This window comes from Coccinella septempunctata, chromosome 1, assembly GCF_907165205.1.
Source record: "Coccinella septempunctata chromosome 1, icCocSept1.1, whole genome shotgun sequence".
In the NCBI taxonomy this organism is placed as follows: domain Eukaryota; kingdom Metazoa; phylum Arthropoda; class Insecta; order Coleoptera; family Coccinellidae; genus Coccinella; species Coccinella septempunctata.
Genome location: NC_058189.1, coordinates 38,323,083 through 38,342,053, shown reverse-complemented (window position 1 = coordinate 38,342,053; position 18,971 = coordinate 38,323,083). Strand labels below are relative to the sequence as shown.

The window sequence follows — 18,971 nt, the reverse complement described above, 5'->3', positions numbered from 1 at the left end:
ACAATGAATTGTCACGCGTTACGTCACTTTTGAGGTCAATGATTCCACTTTTTTTAGATTGTCAATTCATAACATTTTTTAAAGTTATTTGGGAAGAAAGGAACCTATTATGATGTTTATGTTCTGTGCTATTATGACATTAAACTAGTATCATTGTTTAGCAATTTTTGATCTGGATACTATTCTTCAGTATAAATATTTGTACACTATGACAGTTTCAGGTACCGAATACTGAATTAAACATGCTTTTAATTCAATATCAGTGATTACTTTGGGCTTATGGAACTTTGCATTGCCCAACATAATCACTAGCTTTCATGATATAATTCAACAATATTATATCATGCTGCATATCTCAGAATGAAGCAACATAAATTGAAAATATTGATATATTCTCAGTACTAAATTCTTCAGTATAATTCAACAAATCACTTTCTTGAAGACATTTTAATAAAATAAAACTAAATCAAATCATTGCTTCTTCTGTTGAAAAACACTCAGTCACATTCCTTCTAACTCATCATCCTCTTCTCTTTTTCTCTTCAAACTTTCCATAGTCTCCATTGAGTTGGAACCATTGCTACCCATACTTGTTTGCATTTGTAACTGTGTATGTGAGTTTTGGGTGATATGAATTTTTGGTTTTAAAACAGTCTTTTGAGGTTGTAGATTCAAGTTTGTAGTAATTTTGGGCTTAGGTATTGTAACAGTTTGTTTTGTAACACCTATGGGTGCATTAGTTCTCTTGATATAACTCACATTTGGTTTAGTTGTGATTTTCAAACCCGTTGATGCACCAGAAACTACGTAATTCGTCTTGGTTTTTTTGTGATTTGAAGCTGCTTGTTTAAGTGTATAATTGCATTGGGATAAACAGTAACGATCTGGAGGTAAACGTAGTCCACAATGAGGTTTCACAGGTTGTAAAGGAGCATAGTTTTTCACATGTGCACATTCTAAAATTATTTCTCTCGGAGGTGGTGTAACAAAACTTGATTCATTTGTTAATTGGAGTGCCAGCCGCACATCTTCTGCATCAAGAAATTTCTTCTTAGAATTATTGGCATACATTCTAGCTTCATCAAGAACAGAAGTAGCATATCTATACACAAATTCGCATAGCTGAACGATGGTTTTTGGGTCAAACTCATTAATACCCATTTCTTTCATCATTGCCATAATTACTTGGCCATCTTTTGGTATATTTTTCATTCCTGGTTTTGGTTTTTCTTTTTCGGGTTGGCTCATTTTGAATTTTTGAACACAACGTCAAGTGTCGAAATTAAAAATATTTATCACGTTAACTGATAATTCATATATTTTCATTAAAAGAACTTTTCTTAAAATGTTTACAACAGTTTACATTGATGGATTCATGTCTAGTCTATCTGTCACTGGTCACAGATCAAGATCACAGAAGCACAGAACGATAGATGGAGGTTAGTTACCTCCACAGAACATGGTTACCTCCATGCACCGAACACAAGCACAGAAGTCAGAGCCATATTTTCGCGATATCGCTTGATATCGGAACCAAAGACTCTTTGTCGGAACTACCCCGCTCAGGTAGCAACATTGAACTAAAGAAAACTTACTTTCTTTAGTTCAATGGGTAGCAAACAGTATTCTCTGTAATCTGTGGTCAGTAACACCAGCAATATCGGAACTCGCCCAGCGTCTTTAGCAGTGCTATTCGGGCGCTACAGGCATTTAATCGCGAAAATATGTGTTTCACAATTTCAGTCTTTTTTGAGCCATATTTTGGCGATTGAGCGATGTCTTAAAGCGTGACCTCATTAATTTTGAGGTCGCAAAAATATAATATCGCTAGGTTTGTTCGTAGAGTGGTTTACAACGGTTGTGAACTGTACAGAGCAAGCGCAAATGGAATTGCTTGCTCCGTAGTCCGTACAGTTCACAACCGCTTTAAGCGGAACCTGACGGTCTCTGGAGAGCGCATGTGTCGTCTTAAGCAGTACAGTGACTATATAGTAGTGTAGTTGTAGTATAGTATAGTGTATATAGTCACTGTAGTTAAGCGGAAAGAGGTATAAAAGAAGGGAGAATATATTGTTTATATTCTGTGATAGTTTATATTTTTATGTAGATCATAGTCTCTTTTTATATACGGAATGTATGAGTGGTCAATGCAATTGTGAGTCACCCCAATAATTTGGTTTTCGGTCGTTTGCGGAATATTTTTCTGACAGTTGAAAATACCTTATTTTTCGCCCCTCAAGTGTAGGCAACTAACATCACGACTTTCCATTTCCATGCGTTTTCAACAAGAAAAAACTGGTCCCAGATTTCATCTGCGTGGAGCTGATGGACTGTATTTTGCATCATTCTTAATTCTCGATATCGACTGCTTCCGAACTAAGAGTTCCTCTTTGCGACTGTGTGCTGGATAATTTGGAGAATTGTTGATAATTTGGATTTTGCTGATTACTATTACTCTCTATTGTTGGAATCAAGTAAAATCTCCGTCTTGTACGGGATAAATCCATATACTCTAGTAGAAAACTCTAGAAAAGCCGCCCTCCAACTTAGGTAACGTAATCTTTTTTGCAGTCATTTACATTTGCCTTCATTAAGATCAATTGCAGGTTTTTTTTAACATGTATAAAGTTGGCGTGTTGGTTTATGCAAACTGATTTCTGAAACGTATAGGCACCCCTATTGCCTTATAAGGGATGTTCGAGCAATTCTTCTGGTTGGGAGCGGAAAGAAGTTAATCCAATCATTACCAACTGGACTTCTCATTCTGGATGAGTACAACATTTCATTTCATCAAATAATATCACAGTCAGAGTTATTCTATTTGGACATATTTGAAAATATTTTTATTGGACCATATATTAATTCTCTAAATTAATTATTAAGTTTCTTGTGAAATAATTCTGCACCCCTTTGAATGATTTTGAACATCTATTGATAATTTTAGATCATTGTAAGATCTCTGTACATGAAAGCCGGTATTCATATATCCATCCATCTATTTCTAGTGCAACTCATTCATTAGATATAATCTTTTTTTTTAATCATTCTCAAAACACTTTTCATTTCAACGACTTTTAATAAATTTGATAGTTTTGGAAATAGCTATAGAAAAGTAGAAACGGTTATTTGTAAATATTTGATTTTATTAAAACTATCTGGCACTACCCTATCTTTGTTTGAGTTTATTATTTCAGACAATCATGAAAATACTATAAAGAAATCCACCCCTCCTCCACTGGAGCTACGCCGCGAGCTTCATACCTTTTATTTGTGTTAAGCTGCATTCACAATCAATTCGCGGGCCGAAGTGCACTTCGGCACGAAATTTACCATTCGCAATAATCTTGGAACCAAATACTCAAATGAATCAAAAATGTAACTGATCAAAACATAAGCATCAGCATCATCCATAGCCGGCACGAAATTCCTTGCCGAAGTGATAGTTTGCAGCTTGCAAGAAATTTTGTCTTGAATTTCATTGTGAATGGTAACGGAGAACGCCATCTGCTAAGCTTCCGTGCCGAAGTGCACTTCGGCCCGTGAATTGATTGTGAATGTAGCTTTACATTTTGAGAATTTCAGAAACCATTGCATTTGTGCAGAAAATTAACGTAACAATTCATCGAATTTGATTTGAATTTCTACTAGGGAAGAGTGTTCTTTTTTCTGCGGATACTGCACTTTCTACATTATGATTCAGAATAAATGAATATTTTTTTAATAATGGACAGAGAACATAAATTGAAAAATTCACAATTCGATTCGCTGTCTAATGACAATGACCATCAGAGATATTCTATTTTTGCGACAACAAAATTAATGACGTCACGCTCAAAGACGCTTCAAGACATCGATTAAGACGCTTAATCGCCAAAATATGGCTATGTCCTGTGCCTTTCCTTTCCACCTATGCATAAAATTCGGTAAAAAAAGTGACAGAGAGAAACTGAACATCGGGCATGCAGTTGTCTTTTTCTAAAATTTTGATTGGTCCGCACTGACCTCTATGTGAAGTAAACACAAAAGAGACAGGTAATGGCCCGACGTACATTTCACTCTTTCTATAAAATAGCCAATTTCATGGGGGCATTGCTCAGTCCATGTCTCCATGTCACTGGCCTTAACGTCCAGTTTCATAATCAGATTTAAAGTCACTTTAAGCTTAAATCTTCCTTTAGTGTCATTTTTAGTAGGGTTAAAGGAAGCTTTAAAATTAAAGGAACATTAGGTTTGATTATGAAACCGGCCGTATGACGCTTAATCGCCAAAATATGGCTAAGATAAAACAGGCGTTGGCGTTCTCCAGAGACCGCCAGGTTTCCACTTACTGGCGCTTACAGCGTCTGAGTTCTAATCGCGAAAATATGGCTTTGATCACAGATTACAGAGTACTCTGTAATCTATGGCTTTGATCAGAGACAGAGTTTGTCTCTGGCTTTGATCCTTTGATGTGAAGTTTTGTGAACTGTGCCTTATCTAATCTACAGTTTTCTATGAATGAGATTGGAATGTTTACACGCCCCTTGACACAAAGACTAGAAATGACAATCTGATAAGATAAAGAGGTTAAACATATTAAATTTTAGTCGAGCAGGTTGTCTCTGCAGTCAAGGGATTTTAATTATTAGTTGATTCATGTATTGGTGATACAGAGATACAGCAAATCACAATTTTAAAAAAATGGTTAGTAGGCTAATATCTGTTTTTAACACATTGTCTTATAATTCTTATATGAATTATGTTTATATTTGCAGTCATCCTATCAAGATGATGAAGAAGGTGTGGGATTTGATGGCAATCCCAGTTCTTTTCCGAAAGACTTTGGTTACGGATTTGATGGGGATAATGATGTTTCCCTTACAACAGGGGAACACAAGCCCAGAATATTACTGATGGGATTACGAAGGTGAGAGAACGAAAGTTTGTTTTAATCTTTGGCTACAGACAACATTCAATTTTTATTGTATATTATGTGATGCATGGTCCGTCCAGCAAATATTGACTGTTTTATTTATGTTAAAATGTTCCATCTCATTAATAGGAAATATTAAATTTGTCAATATATTCAATATCAGTATGTTTATACAAAAAGATAGAATTCATTAAATGGACTATACAGGGTTAGAACTATTTAGAGGCTGACTATAGGAATATCGAAAACCGTTAAAAATAAAGTGTGGCTTAAATTACAAAAAAGTTGTACACCAATATAATTGCTATATAGGATTATGACTACACACTGAATTTCGTGTAGTTATCTCCAAAAACGAATGAGTTATGAAGAAAAAATGATAATCTTGATTTTCAGTTTTTTTGAGATATCTCAGGAACCATCAGATATTTTGGAACTGTTTACACCAACCCACTCATTCTTCAATGAAGCAACTTTTTTATAATTTAAGCTACCCTATATTTCTAACGGTTTTCAATATCCCTGTAGTAGTCCCCTTCTAAATAGTTCTAACCCTGTATAATGGATCTATAGATCAGTGTTTATCTTCAATACCAACCTGAACTCTGTAACACAAAATCTCAACTTATCGGATATTGCCAACTTGATGAAGTCGATTTTACATCACCACCTGAGATGTCAATAATTCTTGAATGAACCATATACAGCTGTCCCAAAACTAGTGAATCAAATGTCACACTGCAATAGAGTAGACCAAATACTATCGAATGACACCAACATTAGTCCAGCGAAAATGTACCGTTCCTAAAATAATTTGAATTTTATGAAAATTACCCAAAATTGCCGATTTTCGAAAAATTTTTTTCACCCGCAGGGACAATTTGTAATTAAGGATAGCGTTTTTCGCCCATATTGATCCTAGATTGTTTTATAATAACCCCTAATCAAAATTATTATTATTAGTTATTAATGAAAAAATATTGTTAGTGTTTTTTACCAATCTAGGATTAATATGAGCTAAAATATCTATCCTTAATCACAAACTGGCCCTGTGATTGAAAAAAATAGTTCGAAAATCGCCAACTTTAGGTATTTTCACAAAATTCTAATTATTTTGTAAACGGTACATTTTCGCTGAAATAATGTTGGTGCCATTCGATAGTATTTGGTCTACTCTATCGTGGTGTGAAGTTTGATTCACTAGTTTTGGGACACCTTGTATGTGATACTGTATTCACATTTCCTCTGCTAATTTAAGCTGGGAACTTCTTTATACTGTCATATCTATACATGCCATATTGTTTACACCAAAAAATATAGTGTATAACTTCTGCTGGTCCTGGTCAGCAGGAGACCCTTGAACAATTTCGACGGTCACATAACATCATCATTCGTGGGCTACCTGAGGCAGATCCAGGAGTGGACGCTACTTCTGTAACTAAGATTATTGATCACTTCGACACAACTTACAGCGGTTTCAAGTTGGACCAATTCAGACTGGGAAAGCTTCCATCTACCTCATCATTGCGCCCGAGACCTATAAAAGTTTCATTCACGAATCCGTTAGTGGTTCAGAAGATCTTGCGTAGAAGAAAGACGTTGATGAATATCCCGGAATGGAAGAATATTTCTATATCAGATGATAAAACTCTTCAGCAGATAACTGAGCTAAACAATTTGCGCGCTGAATTACAACGAAGAAAGAAAGCCGGTGAAAGTAATCTTGATATCAAGTATATTAGCGGATCCCCCTCTATTGTTGTCACTTCAAATAATCCTGAGCACTCTTGTCACATGGTCTATTCTTTATACTAACATTCAGTCGTTGTGTTCGAAAATCCATCATCTACAGTACTATGCCCATAAGTCAAATTCTACTTTTATTCTATTAACCGAATCCTGGCTTCATTCTGGCATTGCTGATAATCTTGTTGAAATTCCTGGTTATGTTCTCTTTAGACGAGACAGTTTGACTACTGTTGGCCACGGTGGTGTATGCATGTACATTGCTGATTAAATCACGAAAAATTTCAGTATTGAGGTCTCCTCGGCTGATTTACCTGGACTTGACATTTTCGTCGGCATATCCAACTCCAAATCAGAAGTTCTCAGCTTGGGTTGTGTATATAGGCCATGACCAAGTACACATGATGTCGAGCTCTGTCAGCTTCTGGATAACTTATCCACTACCAAAAAGAATCTCTATGTGACTGGAGATTTCAACATGCCGGATGTTCACTGGCCACTCTCCAGTGATAGATCATATGGCTCTACCTCAGGCGTTTTCGTGGATACTATCCGAGACGCCAATTTGTACCAACTTGTTGAATTCCCTACTCGATATAGACATCAGCAGGTGCCGTCCCTCCTCGACTTGATCATCGTTAATGACGAGAATCTTGTTTCCTCCATAACTCAAGACCCACCATTCGGTAAATCGGACCATATAGCGTTGGTCTCTCAGCTCCAATTGAGTATCACCAAGTGTGCCACCAAAACTACTAAGAAGATGAAGCAAATTGACTTTCAGCGTTTGCGTGATGGTCTCGATGGGTTTGACTGGCGAGATATTCTACCACCTTCCATGGACGTGGAGACGATGTGGAGGGCCTTTTCTGATTGCCTGTTTGCCGAGATTGAGAGATGTTCGCACGAGACGTCCAGGATATGTATTCCTTCCTAGCCGTGGATTGACGACAGAGTTAACCGGATGATTCGCCATAAAAAAGCTTTGTGGCAGAGATATCTGCGTAGTGGGGGAGATGATGATTTTATGGTTCACCGCAACTCCTCCAATGCTTTGGGCAAGGTAATTTTGGACGCCAAGAGAAAATTCGAGAGCAATTTAGCCTCTTCCGGAAACTCCAAGCACTTCTTCAAATACATCAGGTCTGCTATGAATACTAAGGTCTCGGTGCCTCTAGTTCGAGGTAGTGACGGCATGATTTGTAAATCATCGCAGGAGACGGCCGAAGAGTTCTCCAGGAGCTTTGCATCCTCATTTTCTGTCGAACCAGCATTTGTTCCAAGTGCATCGTTCTGGCAGTCCAGAAATGAGTTGAACTCAGTTAGTTTTCCACCCGAATTAATATCAAGGCATCTTTCTGAACTCAAAGCATCTACTTCGCCAGGTTGTGACGTCATTACCGCATCTGTCCTTAAGAACTGCCCTCTCAGTCTCGCCCATCCCTTGTCTATCATTTTCGAAAAATCTTTTTCTTCAGGTACTCTTCTATCTTCATGGCTCGAAGCAAGGGTGACACCTATTTTCAAAAAGGGTGACAAGCTGGATCCTTCTAACTACCGCCCAATTAGTTTGACTCCCATCGTTGGCAAAGTCTGTGAGAGAATTATTCTCGACCAGATAATTCACTTCGCTACGGAAAACAATCTCCTTCCAGCCAGTCAGCACGGTTTTCTGCCAGGTCGATCTATAATAACCAACCTATTAACATGTGTTGACGATTGGTCGATTATGTTGGATAGTGGTACTCCAGTCGATGTGGTGTATTTGGACTTTTCCAAGGCGTTCGACCGGGTACCACGACTGTTAGCGAAGCTTAAACAACTTGGTATAAGCGGCCCCCTTCTTGCCTGGATCAGTTTTTCCTCTCAAACAGGATGTTTCGAGTTCGTGTGGGTGATTCCCTATCGAGTGCCAGAAGCGTTACCAGCGGTATACCCCAGGGATCGGTACTTGGACCTATCCTATTCATCCTATATACCTAGAACCTGCCAGGCCTGTTGAAGTCCAAGTGCTCACTGTTCGCCGATGATACGAAGATATACGGAAATCCCATCTCTGATGCTGCTCTGATCCAAGATGACCTTCGAGCCCTACATGAGTGGTCAAGGAAGTGGTTCCTTCCACTGAATCTTGAAAAGTGCAGAGTGATTCACATGGGCAAAAACAATCCGAGGACCGCTTATCATTTATCAGGCAACGTAGTCAAGTCCACGAAGACGCATTCTGAGTTTGGTGTTATTATCTCTGAAAATCTTTCCTGGTCGGAGCATATTCTGCACATCACCAACAGAGCCAAAAAAGTGTTGTATATGATTCAGAAAGCCTTTCCTCGAAGCGACATACAGGTTTGTAAGACACTATACACAGCTTACGTGCGCCCAATCTTGGAGTTCGCTGGTCCTGTCTGGTCTCCAACACTAGTCCGTGATACCACGCTTCTAGAGTCAATTCAGCGACGAGCTACACGTCTTCCTTAGGGAGATCGGCCACCGAATGCGAAGTTGAGCGAAGCTGAGAGTTTTCAATGCTAAATGATGAGCTACGTCACTTGATTCGTAGCTTGTCGATTGTCACACCAGTTTTCAAGAAGGGCAGAAGGAATAATATAATGGATTATCGTCCGATTAGTCTGTTAAACAGTTTGGGTAAAATCTTTGAGAAAATCATCTACAGATCAATTTTTTCGCAGGTGTCTGACATTATCTCTATTTGCCAGCATGGCTTTCTTCCTAACAGATCTACTATAACAAACCTCTGTATTTTTTGTGAACATGTGTCGAATGCAATTTTGAATAATCAACAGCTGGATGTCATCTATACTGACTGTGCTAAGGCATTTGACAAGGTTGATCATGGTATTTTGATTCGGAAACTGAAGAGTCTGGGCTTCTCTGGTCGATCCTTGAGACTGCTAGCTTCATACTTGTCCGGCCGGCGCCAGAGGGTCAAAGTCGGTAATATATTGTCCTTTTTGTACATTGCAACATCTGGAGTGCCTCAAGGTAGTATCTTGGGTCCGCTCCTTTTCTTGATCTTCATCAATGATCTGCCTGAAAGTTTGGTAGGGTCTGTCGGATTGCTCTTTGCGGATGACTTCAAGCTGTTTCGGACTGTAGGTGGGGAGTGTGATGCAGCTGCCCTTCAGAGGGATCTGAATTTGGCACTGAAGTGGTTTGGGAGGAACAAGATGACTGTCAGTGGAGAGAAGTGTTGTGTTGTGACGTATGCCCGAAAGGTGAATGTGATGGTTGAGGATTACCATGTGGGTGATGTTAAAATTAAGAGATGCGATGAGGTTAAAGATTTAGGGGTCTTGTTTCAGTCCAAGTTTAAGTTCAACAATCATTATAGTAACATCATAAATAAGGCTTATAAAATACTCGGATTTGTTATACGGAACAGTAGAGAATTTAATGTTGAAACTACTATTAAACTCTACACAACCCTTGTGAGACCTCATCTTGAATATGCCGCCAATGTCTGGTCGCCAACTTGCTATATCCATAGCAATGAGATTGAAAAAGTGCAGAAGCGATTCCTGCGATATATCCATGTTAAAAAAAGTGGGAGTTATCCATTTATGATTTCCTATCGGTCTATGTTGTTAGATTTTCACCTCTGCTCTCTTGATGTCCGGAGGAGGACTCAAGCTGTGATATTTATACATAATATTGTAAATAATTTGAAGTATTGTGATTGTCATCTTATTAACTTCATCAAGTTTAGAGTGCCAAAGATTAATCTGAGGATGTTATCTTGTGACCTGTTTTGTGTTGACAGAAGGAGTCCATCACCTATCACTCACCTGCTGGGCGTTTGCAATGCGGTGTTGTCAGAGGGTATAATTCGCGATTTTTTTAACACTAGCGGGAAAGAAATAAAGCTCAATTTGTTGCTGCATCAGAAGGAAAACCCAATTTAATGTGATATTTTGCTACTTTATACATCTGCTTTTGTTGTCTTTCATTTGTTCAAATGTTTGTTGTTGTTATATTGTTATATCTTATATTTCTAGATTGTGAATTCAGCGAAATGTTGAAAACCTTTGCATGTAATTACCTTTTGGTGTATGTAAAGTGAAGATGAATAAATGAATAAATAAATAAATATTAGCATTGAAAACACTCAGCTTCGCTCAACTTCGCATTCGGTGGCCGATCTCCCTTACGGTCGGTCCCGCCCATCCTACGAGGAGAGACTAACTATCTTTGACCTCCCATCATTTGCCAGCCGCCGTACACGTGGGGACTTAGTCACTACATACCGAGCGCTTAATGGTATGTTCGGTATAGACGTTTCTCATCTGTACCAACTAAATGCTCACCAGCGACTTCGAGGACATCGTTTGAAGTTACGGAAGGAAAAGTTCAGGCTGCCTTGCAGAGAGTATTTTCTTTGCAATCGTGTTTTCGACCTATGGAATCGCCTTCCAGAGAGTATTGTTGGCTCGCCATCCGTGAATGCCTTCAAAAACAGTTTCGACCGGTGGGCCAGTGCTTGAGTGTTCATATTGTGTTATTTTCCTTTTTTTTTGTACTGTGGAATTCATATTTTCATTTCTTTTATTGAGTTTAAAGGTTTCTACCTCTACTCATACCTTTATATAATAATAATAATAATAATAACTTTGATATTCTAGGTATAGTCCATTCAAGAATGATTGACATACCTGTAGGCCTTGAAAGTCCCGACGCAGCTTAATATCTGGTCACAAAACTCATTGAATATTTCTGTAGTTTCATTCACAGAACTGGAATATATAAATATAACCTAGAAAATTATTTGAAAAGAAGAAGCCTATTAATCAGCATTCAAAATTGATACAATTATATTTCCAATTTGTTCCATTAAATTAGAGACATAAACAGTAGTAAAAATTCAAATTATCTTCAGTCGGTGCATAGATTCATAGACAATATCCAAGGTCTTTACTATGCAATTTTTCTATTCTGTTAAATTTCACCATTTTTTTTTCTCTGACTTGCTCTTCACATTTTTTTTGTCTTACAGTATCAATAAATTATTATTTCAGAATGTCATTGATGTTAAGAAACACTTATATAACTCTAAGACCCGTTTGCACCAAACGCACTTAGTGATAAGTGTCCCTTAAAATGAACCCTTAACTTAAATTACGTTGTACCAACTGTAAAGTGACATTCAAATGGCTAAAGCTAGCCTTAAATTTAAGCGCTCCTGTAATGACCACTCAGGTATTTAAGGGCGGGATTCTAACCTAAAATAATTTGTTGAACTCATAAACTGGCTGCAGAACTGCTGTGGTTTTTCTAATAACGTCAAGTACCTTTTATTTGACAATCCATTTCATTATCAATCATAATGCTAATTCAGCAACAAAAAGTTGTCACTCTTTGATAATAATATAAAAATTTACTTGACACTTACTGACAGGACAATAAAGTTAAGTTAATGAAATGACAACGATCATCGGCAACCGGCCAACCAATGAAAAGGCTTTATTAGACAAGAATAAAGTTGCACCAAAATAAAAAACTGAAATATCACTAGATATCAAAGCTTAAGGGCCCCTTACTTAAGATTCTGTTAAGCCGCAGTCGTGCAACTGACAATAAAATTAAGCGTCCATTAACTTTAAACTACGCTTAGTTAGGTACTCATTTTAAGGGGGATTGGTGCAAACGGGCCTTAAAGTTACACCAAAACTGATTACACTACAAATATTTCATAATTCAAACCAAATACTTTTCAGGTCTGGAAAATCATCCATACAGAAAGTGGTGTTTCATAAAATGTCACCGAATGAGACTCTCTTCTTAGAAAGCACAAATAAAATAGTAAAGGAGGACATCAACAACTCTAGTTTTGTTCAATTTCAAATTTGGGATTTTCCAGGTCAAATAGATTTCATCGATTCCACATTTGATTCAGACACTATTTTTGGGGGATGTGGAGCTTTAGTGTTTGTGATTGATGCACAAGTAAGTTGGTTTTCCATGTACCCTTTCGCAGAACTTGATTGGGGAATCAATTACTCCATTAATGGATTTATAATGATTTGTTTAAAATTGAAAATTGAATTTCATTTTTGCATCGAATTATGTTTTTATAATACATATTGATTTTCTATTGGTTCTTAACTAGAAACGAGATGACTTATCTCTTCTGAAAATCCAATCATTAACAAATATGTAGTTGATTGGCCAATCAAAGTTTTATGTACTGAACCATAAATTTTTGTAATGTTGGAGTTCAAGATATACAGGTTATGTGGCAGTAGTTGTGACAAAATTATTTCACTTCTGAGATACTGTGTGTTAACGTTGGAAATAACCTCCCTACCTAAACTAACATGAGTTCATTCATTCACGTGTTTGTTTGTCCTTACATAACTCCTGAACCAGATGTGATGGAAATTTCAGTATTGCATAGAAAATTTATACGAGAATATTTTTGTGTGAAACTGATTGCTATAAAATGAAGTGTTGGGAAAAATTTCGATTTTTTGCAAACAGTTACAGTTGGGGAGCCGACGATGCTGAATCGGGATTTACTCGAGCGTCGTGGAGACCTAGTGGATTTTGAAGATTAGATGGTAGAAAGAAAAAAAGGTTCTACGATGTATACAGTTTCAGCGGTTTCGGGCGTCTGCATTTTCGAAACTGTAAAAAAAATCGTCAGGTGCCTCTGATAACAAATTCATGTTAATCTGACTGTTTACGTGGTGGGGCTTGCGTACGGAAGAGTTGAAAATGGTAAAAAAAAATTTTCGATCGTGTCAGATTTTTAGGGGATATGTTAATTGAACCCAAAGGAAACTACTTTTCAAGAGACTGACAATAGGGAATACTCCTTCTGACGAAAATGATGTATTTTTTATGAAATATCTTTGAAATGTCACATTTTGAAATAACCATTTTAACCGTTTCCCAAAAAAATTATTTTAAGCACATAAAAATGAAAAATAAAAATGGGTATTTAAAATTTAAACCGTTTCATTTCGATTGCACAAGTTGGCATCATCGACTGAAATATGCCTCGATAATAAAGGATAACAAATACATTATCTTGATGAGTGCGACGAACGAGGAAGTTCGTAAAATTTCATGGGATTTTTATGGCCCGTTGCAGTTGTGGCTCGCCAGTAAGTACGCGCCTGTAAATCAACAGCTGTTATTTTATAAACAAGCTGATCGGACATTGTTCTTTCCATTGCCTAGTAGGCGCTGCCAAATCGTTAATTCGAAACCAAGCGATTTAAATTTTAAAACCACATATTTGAAGAATGATTTTGAATAGTTTCCGCGGTGCATTTGAGAAAATCATGAATGAAACTCACAATTATTCAGTTTAAACTTGCATTTGCTGTGATAATCCGAATTGAGGAGAATTCCCCATTCTGACGTGATGCAAGGTCACAGTGGTCCTTTCATAATGCAAAAAAAAATGTTACTTGTACAGGGTGGGCAAAATTGGTGATACCTGAACTACAGCTTCTTAACCCTACGAGATAGAGGAAAATGAATACATATGCCATTCATGTCATCTTTTTTCGAGAAACCAATAATGCCATCAACTACATTCCTATATCTTCTTTTGTTTTTAAATTATAGGTCAAAATTTGAATTTGGGCGATTTCAACTTTGGTCATTATCTCCGTTTCTGTTTGTGCTAGGATGCTGAAATAAAAACATTATGGAGACACTTTTTTGATAGCAATCCAGTGGCGTACTATGATTTTTTCCTACAGGTTTATTTGCTGAGTTATAACATTAAGTTGTGTTTTTTCTTATGAAAACAGTAGTTTAAAAGAACTGGCTTTTGTGACCTTTTTGGCCAATTTTTATTGTTTCGACTTGGTGAATGGTGAAATTGTCAGATTATGTTTTTTTCGTTATTCTTGAATCATTATTTATCTTCAAAATAAGAAAAAAAGCCACCACGCTCGAAAATGTCCAAGTGACGTTTTTTTTTTGCAAGTTTGGCGCCCTCCCACACATTTTCGTCACGCTTAAATTGTCAGATTAAGAGAATATAAACTTCTCATCATGTAATTAACCACATATATCTTAATCTGACACGCTCCAGTATGTACAGGGTGGGCAAAATTCGATGTTTTAGTACTACAACCATATATATCTCAAAGTCATTAAGTCAACAAGTGTGTGAATGCGTTTGATTGTTTCAATTTAATTTAGAGCGAATATCCAGTATTAATTCCAGAGTGTAAAGACGTGAGATATCCCTGAATTCAGCCAATTCGTTGTGCCGCGAGTGGAGTCCCGGATCCTTTAATTTCGTCTAATTTGAACGTTTTGTTCTGGAATTCTCGAATAAATCCTTAAATATTCCGGGAAAACAGGAAAGGCAACACCTGTTTGCTTGAGATAAGAAGTCATTTATCTGTTGACGGCTGTTTTTCCGTACGAAGTGCACATATTGCCGTTTCGAAATCTGTATAATTTGTCTCTCCGGTGTTGCCGCTTTTGCTGAATATTCCTGAGTTTGCCGGACAGATTCTGACTGTGCCCAAAATGAGTACCGGAAAGTGCCCTAACTGTGGTAATGCATCTCGATCTGCCCCATGCACTGTTTGTGATGGGTGTAAAGTTGAAGTTCACTTGAACTGTGTGGGGCTCAACGCGGATGATGTACGTATGACCAGGAATAAGTCTAAGTCCATTAAAATTTTGTGTAAAAAGTGTGATCTGTGCATGGGAGAGCTGGGAGATTTCAAGAAGATGCTGGTGGAGTTGAATGACAGGTTCACTAGGCTTGAGGAGACCATTTTCAATACCACTCAATCGGAGTTTATGGAGTTGAAGTCCGCCATCGCGAATATGCAGGATGATATTGCCAGACTGAGTACGGTATCTGGTTCTCCCCAGTCTGATGATAGCATAATTGAAAATGTTGTGCAGGAGATGTCTGACAGAGAGATGAGAAGATCTAACCTGATTGTGTTCGGACTTGACGAAGGCGATCATACATCATCACAGGCGCAAATATCTGCAGACAAGGCCGCAGTTGTCGACATGTGCAGGTTGGTGATTCCGTCCATGAGTTCCGATGGTATCAAGGTGATTCGTTTGGGGAGACGCACTGATGGTAGGATTAGACCGATCAAGGTAATTATGAGTTCTCCTGATGTTGTGCGTGGAATATTGGCGAAGGTGAAGGACATTAGAGCCACCGAGCGTTTCAGGGGCATATCTCTGTCATACGACAGAACTCCAATGCAGGTGGAATATTATAAGAGGTTGAAGACTACACTGAGTGAAAGACTCGAAAATGGCGAAAAGAATTTGGTTATTAAATATAGAAATGGCAACCCAAGAATCGTGAATTTAAACCGCTAGCCGCACCCAATGACTATAAAAATAGTTTCGAAGCATATTATCAGAATGTCCGCGGTCTTAACACCAAGGTAACTGCAGTGTTCAATAATACATCAGTTTACGAATATGACATCATAAATGATCGGCAACTGCAACGATCAATTTCAGATGAAAATAATTACGAAAATTGAGCAACCGATCAGATGAAGGCACTCACCCAGAAGTCGACGTTGACGTATGAAGTCCTGTGATCCTCCACTCAACTCAGTAGCAGAATTGGCTCCAGGAGGGAAAAAGGGGATAACCTCCTCTGCACTTGCTTCGTGGCGATCACTCCACCGGTTGCACAAGGCTCCAAGGGCACTTCACCTTTGGTTTTGGTTGCTCAACCTCAAATTTTCCGTCCAAACAGATGACCGAAGAAAGCAGATGAATATTTCTTCACCGAAGAAAACAGATGAATAATCGTATGGTGACGAGAAGTTTGCGAAACAAATCTTCCTCAACTTTAGATGATAGAATAGCAATGAATTTTAATAACTTTTCTGAATTTATTAGAAGCACGTTCTCGTGGTAAACAAACTGACGACATTGACTTATATGTCGTACGCAAGTCGCGATGTATGCTTTCGCCGAAAGCCGTATGGCGCTAGTTCTCGGGTCGAAAAAACCCCCGAAGCAGACCACCTAGGCAACACAACATTCTTCTTTCACGACTTAACATGCCGCCCGCCCTGAAGGGTCCCTTCAGTAAGACCAACTGAAAGGAGTGAACAGACGAAAGAAGAAAGTCATCTACTGACTTGGAAGAGGACACAGCTTGACGATTGGTCGCCGAATTGTCCCAGAAGGGGTGGCAACATCAGCCACACGAGTTGTGGAGTCAGCTCCGGGAAAAACAGATGATATACGGCCGATACTCCACTTCAGAGGAGGAAGACCATCATCTCGAATGATGACCACAGTGCCCGGAAGGATAGGGGTAGACGGCTGCAACCACTTATGACGTTGCTGCAAGGTATGCAAGTATTCCTGACGCCAGCGCTTCCAAAAATCCTGCTGGAATCGCTGGACTAGCTGCCAACGAGATAAGCGATTCACCGACACGGAACTGACATCATGGTCAGGAGGAGCGTTGAGAGGGCGGAAAATCAAGAAATGCCCCGGTGTGAGGGCCTCAAAATCCGAAGGGTCAGATGAGGGAAGATACAGAGGACGGGAGTTGAGAATAGCCTCAACCTGTGTACAGACGGTGAGAAATTCCTCGTAAGTGAGTTTCTGCTCGCCGATAACGCGAGTGAGATGATGCTTAGCAGATTTCACAGCGGCCTCCCAAAGGCCGCCAAAGTGAGGACTGGAAGGGGGTATAAATCGCCAATCGGTTCCAGACGACGAGGCAGCATCACAAAGACTCTGCTGATGTTGTGGAGCTGACAATAAGCGACCAAGGTCACGAAGGTAGTTATGAGCTCCAACGAAGTTGGTCCCGTTGTCGGAAAAGATGACGGAAGGGTGACCGCGGCGCGCAACGAACCGCCGATAAGCAGCGATGAACGCTGGAGTGGACAGCTCAGATGCCAATTCTAGGTGAACTGCCTTGGTGGTGAAGCAGATGAAAACAACCAGGTATGCCTTCGTGCTGACAGCCCCACGTAGTCGGGCACTCGTGACGTAAAAGGGTCCGGCGTAGTCGACACCAGTGGTAAGAAAGGCCATAGCAGAGGATAGTCGCTCCGGGGGCAGATTGCCCATTGGTTGTACCAGGGGACGAGGTTTGCACGAGAAGCATCGATTGCACCTGCGCAGTCGATTGCGTACTACATTACGTCCGTCCAGAATCCAGTACCGGCGACGAATATATGAATGAGTAGCTAAAGCGCCGGCGTGCAGGAGACGATAATGGGCATCATCGATAATCAGATGAGTGAGATGGCTATTCTTTGGCAGAAGAACAGGGTGTTTGTGTCTATACGGCAACAAGGCCGCTGACAGGCGGCCTCCAACACGAATAAGTCCATGCTCGTCACAAAAAAGGTGAAGCTTCATGATGAGCCGAAGACGAGAAGATGGCTTTCGAAGCTCAGACAACTCCTCGGCGAAATAAACAGATTGGACCAGACGTATTAAGCAGGCTTCCGCCTCCTGGAGCTCAACAGAGGAAAGAAAACCTGACCGAGGGAATGATGTACCACGAGTATTCATTATGAATCTTCGACAAAAGGCGGTGACCCGCTTGAGTCGAAGATACGAGGAAAAGCGGTCAATCATGGTGGGTTCATCGAAGATAGCCGCTAACATCAAAGCGGAGATCGGCTTGGCTTCTTCGTCTACTCGATCAGTTTGAGATGAATCAACAGAGGAAAAGGGCCATAAGGATGAGTCGAAAGACAACCAGTGAGGACCCCGCCACCACAATGGGTGATGATGAATGTCTGCAGGCATCAATCCTCGAGAGGCACAATCAGCTGGGTTGTCCTCAGACACTACATGTCTCCAGCAGTCAGAGGGAATGAGATCTTGGATTTCAGCAACCCGATTGCCGACAAATGTCTTCCACCTGTGACTCTCGCCGCGGATCCACGACAAGGCCACAGAAGAGTCACAGAAGGCCATGCACTCAGCGCCGAGATGCTGCAACACGCGAGTGGACAGGTGATGCATAAGCTTTGCGAGAAGATGAGCACCGCACAGCTCCAAACGAGGTAGAGTTATAGCCTTGCAAGGAGCAATTTTTGATTTGGCCGCTAGAAGAGACACCTGGCAGTGACCAGACGATGCAAAAGTGCGGAGATAAACGACCGCAGCGTAGCCTGATTCAGAAGCATCACAGAAGCCAACCAACCGATGCGTAGAAGAAGAAACGTCAGGGATGAATCGTGGTATGTGAAGCTCTGACAAAGTGGGGAGCTGGGACTGAAATTGCAACCATGGGCGCTGAACCTCATTCGAAAGAGGTTGGTCCCACTCCAGATGGAGTAGGCAGAGCTGACGGAAG

At 39.5% G+C, this 18,971-nt stretch overlaps 2 protein-coding genes across 2 annotated transcripts in view; one reads left to right on the top strand and one right to left on the bottom strand.

The window, feature by feature from the left end:
* Positions 1–375: 375 nt before the first annotated feature.
* Positions 376–1,409, bottom strand: LOC123310946 (transcription initiation factor TFIID subunit 9). The gene has a single exon (XM_044894669.1). It carries the CDS (start codon positions 1,246–1,248, stop codon positions 502–504), a length of 747 nt encoding a protein of 248 aa, XP_044750604.1. The 5' UTR covers positions 1,249–1,409; the 3' UTR covers positions 376–501.
* A 3,113-nt stretch (positions 1,410–4,522) lies between these two features.
* LOC123314533 (ras-related GTP-binding protein C) overlaps positions 4,523–18,971 on the top strand; it is a 34,601-nt gene continuing 20,152 nt past the window's right edge. Inside the window, exons 1-3 of the mRNA XM_044899874.1 lie at positions 4,523–4,683; positions 4,755–4,906; positions 12,391–12,619. Coding sequence (XP_044755809.1) covers positions 4,681–4,683; positions 4,755–4,906; positions 12,391–12,619 — 384 coding nt within the window. The 5' untranslated portion in view covers positions 4,523–4,680. The remainder of the gene's footprint in view (positions 4,684–4,754; positions 4,907–12,390; positions 12,620–18,971) is intronic.

What these genes read in the sequence shown, in the direction of transcription:
- LOC123310946 (XM_044894669.1), bottom strand. Translation starts at nt 1,248, where the DNA reads ATGAGCCAACCCGAAAAAGAAAAACCAAAACCAGGAATGAAAAATATA.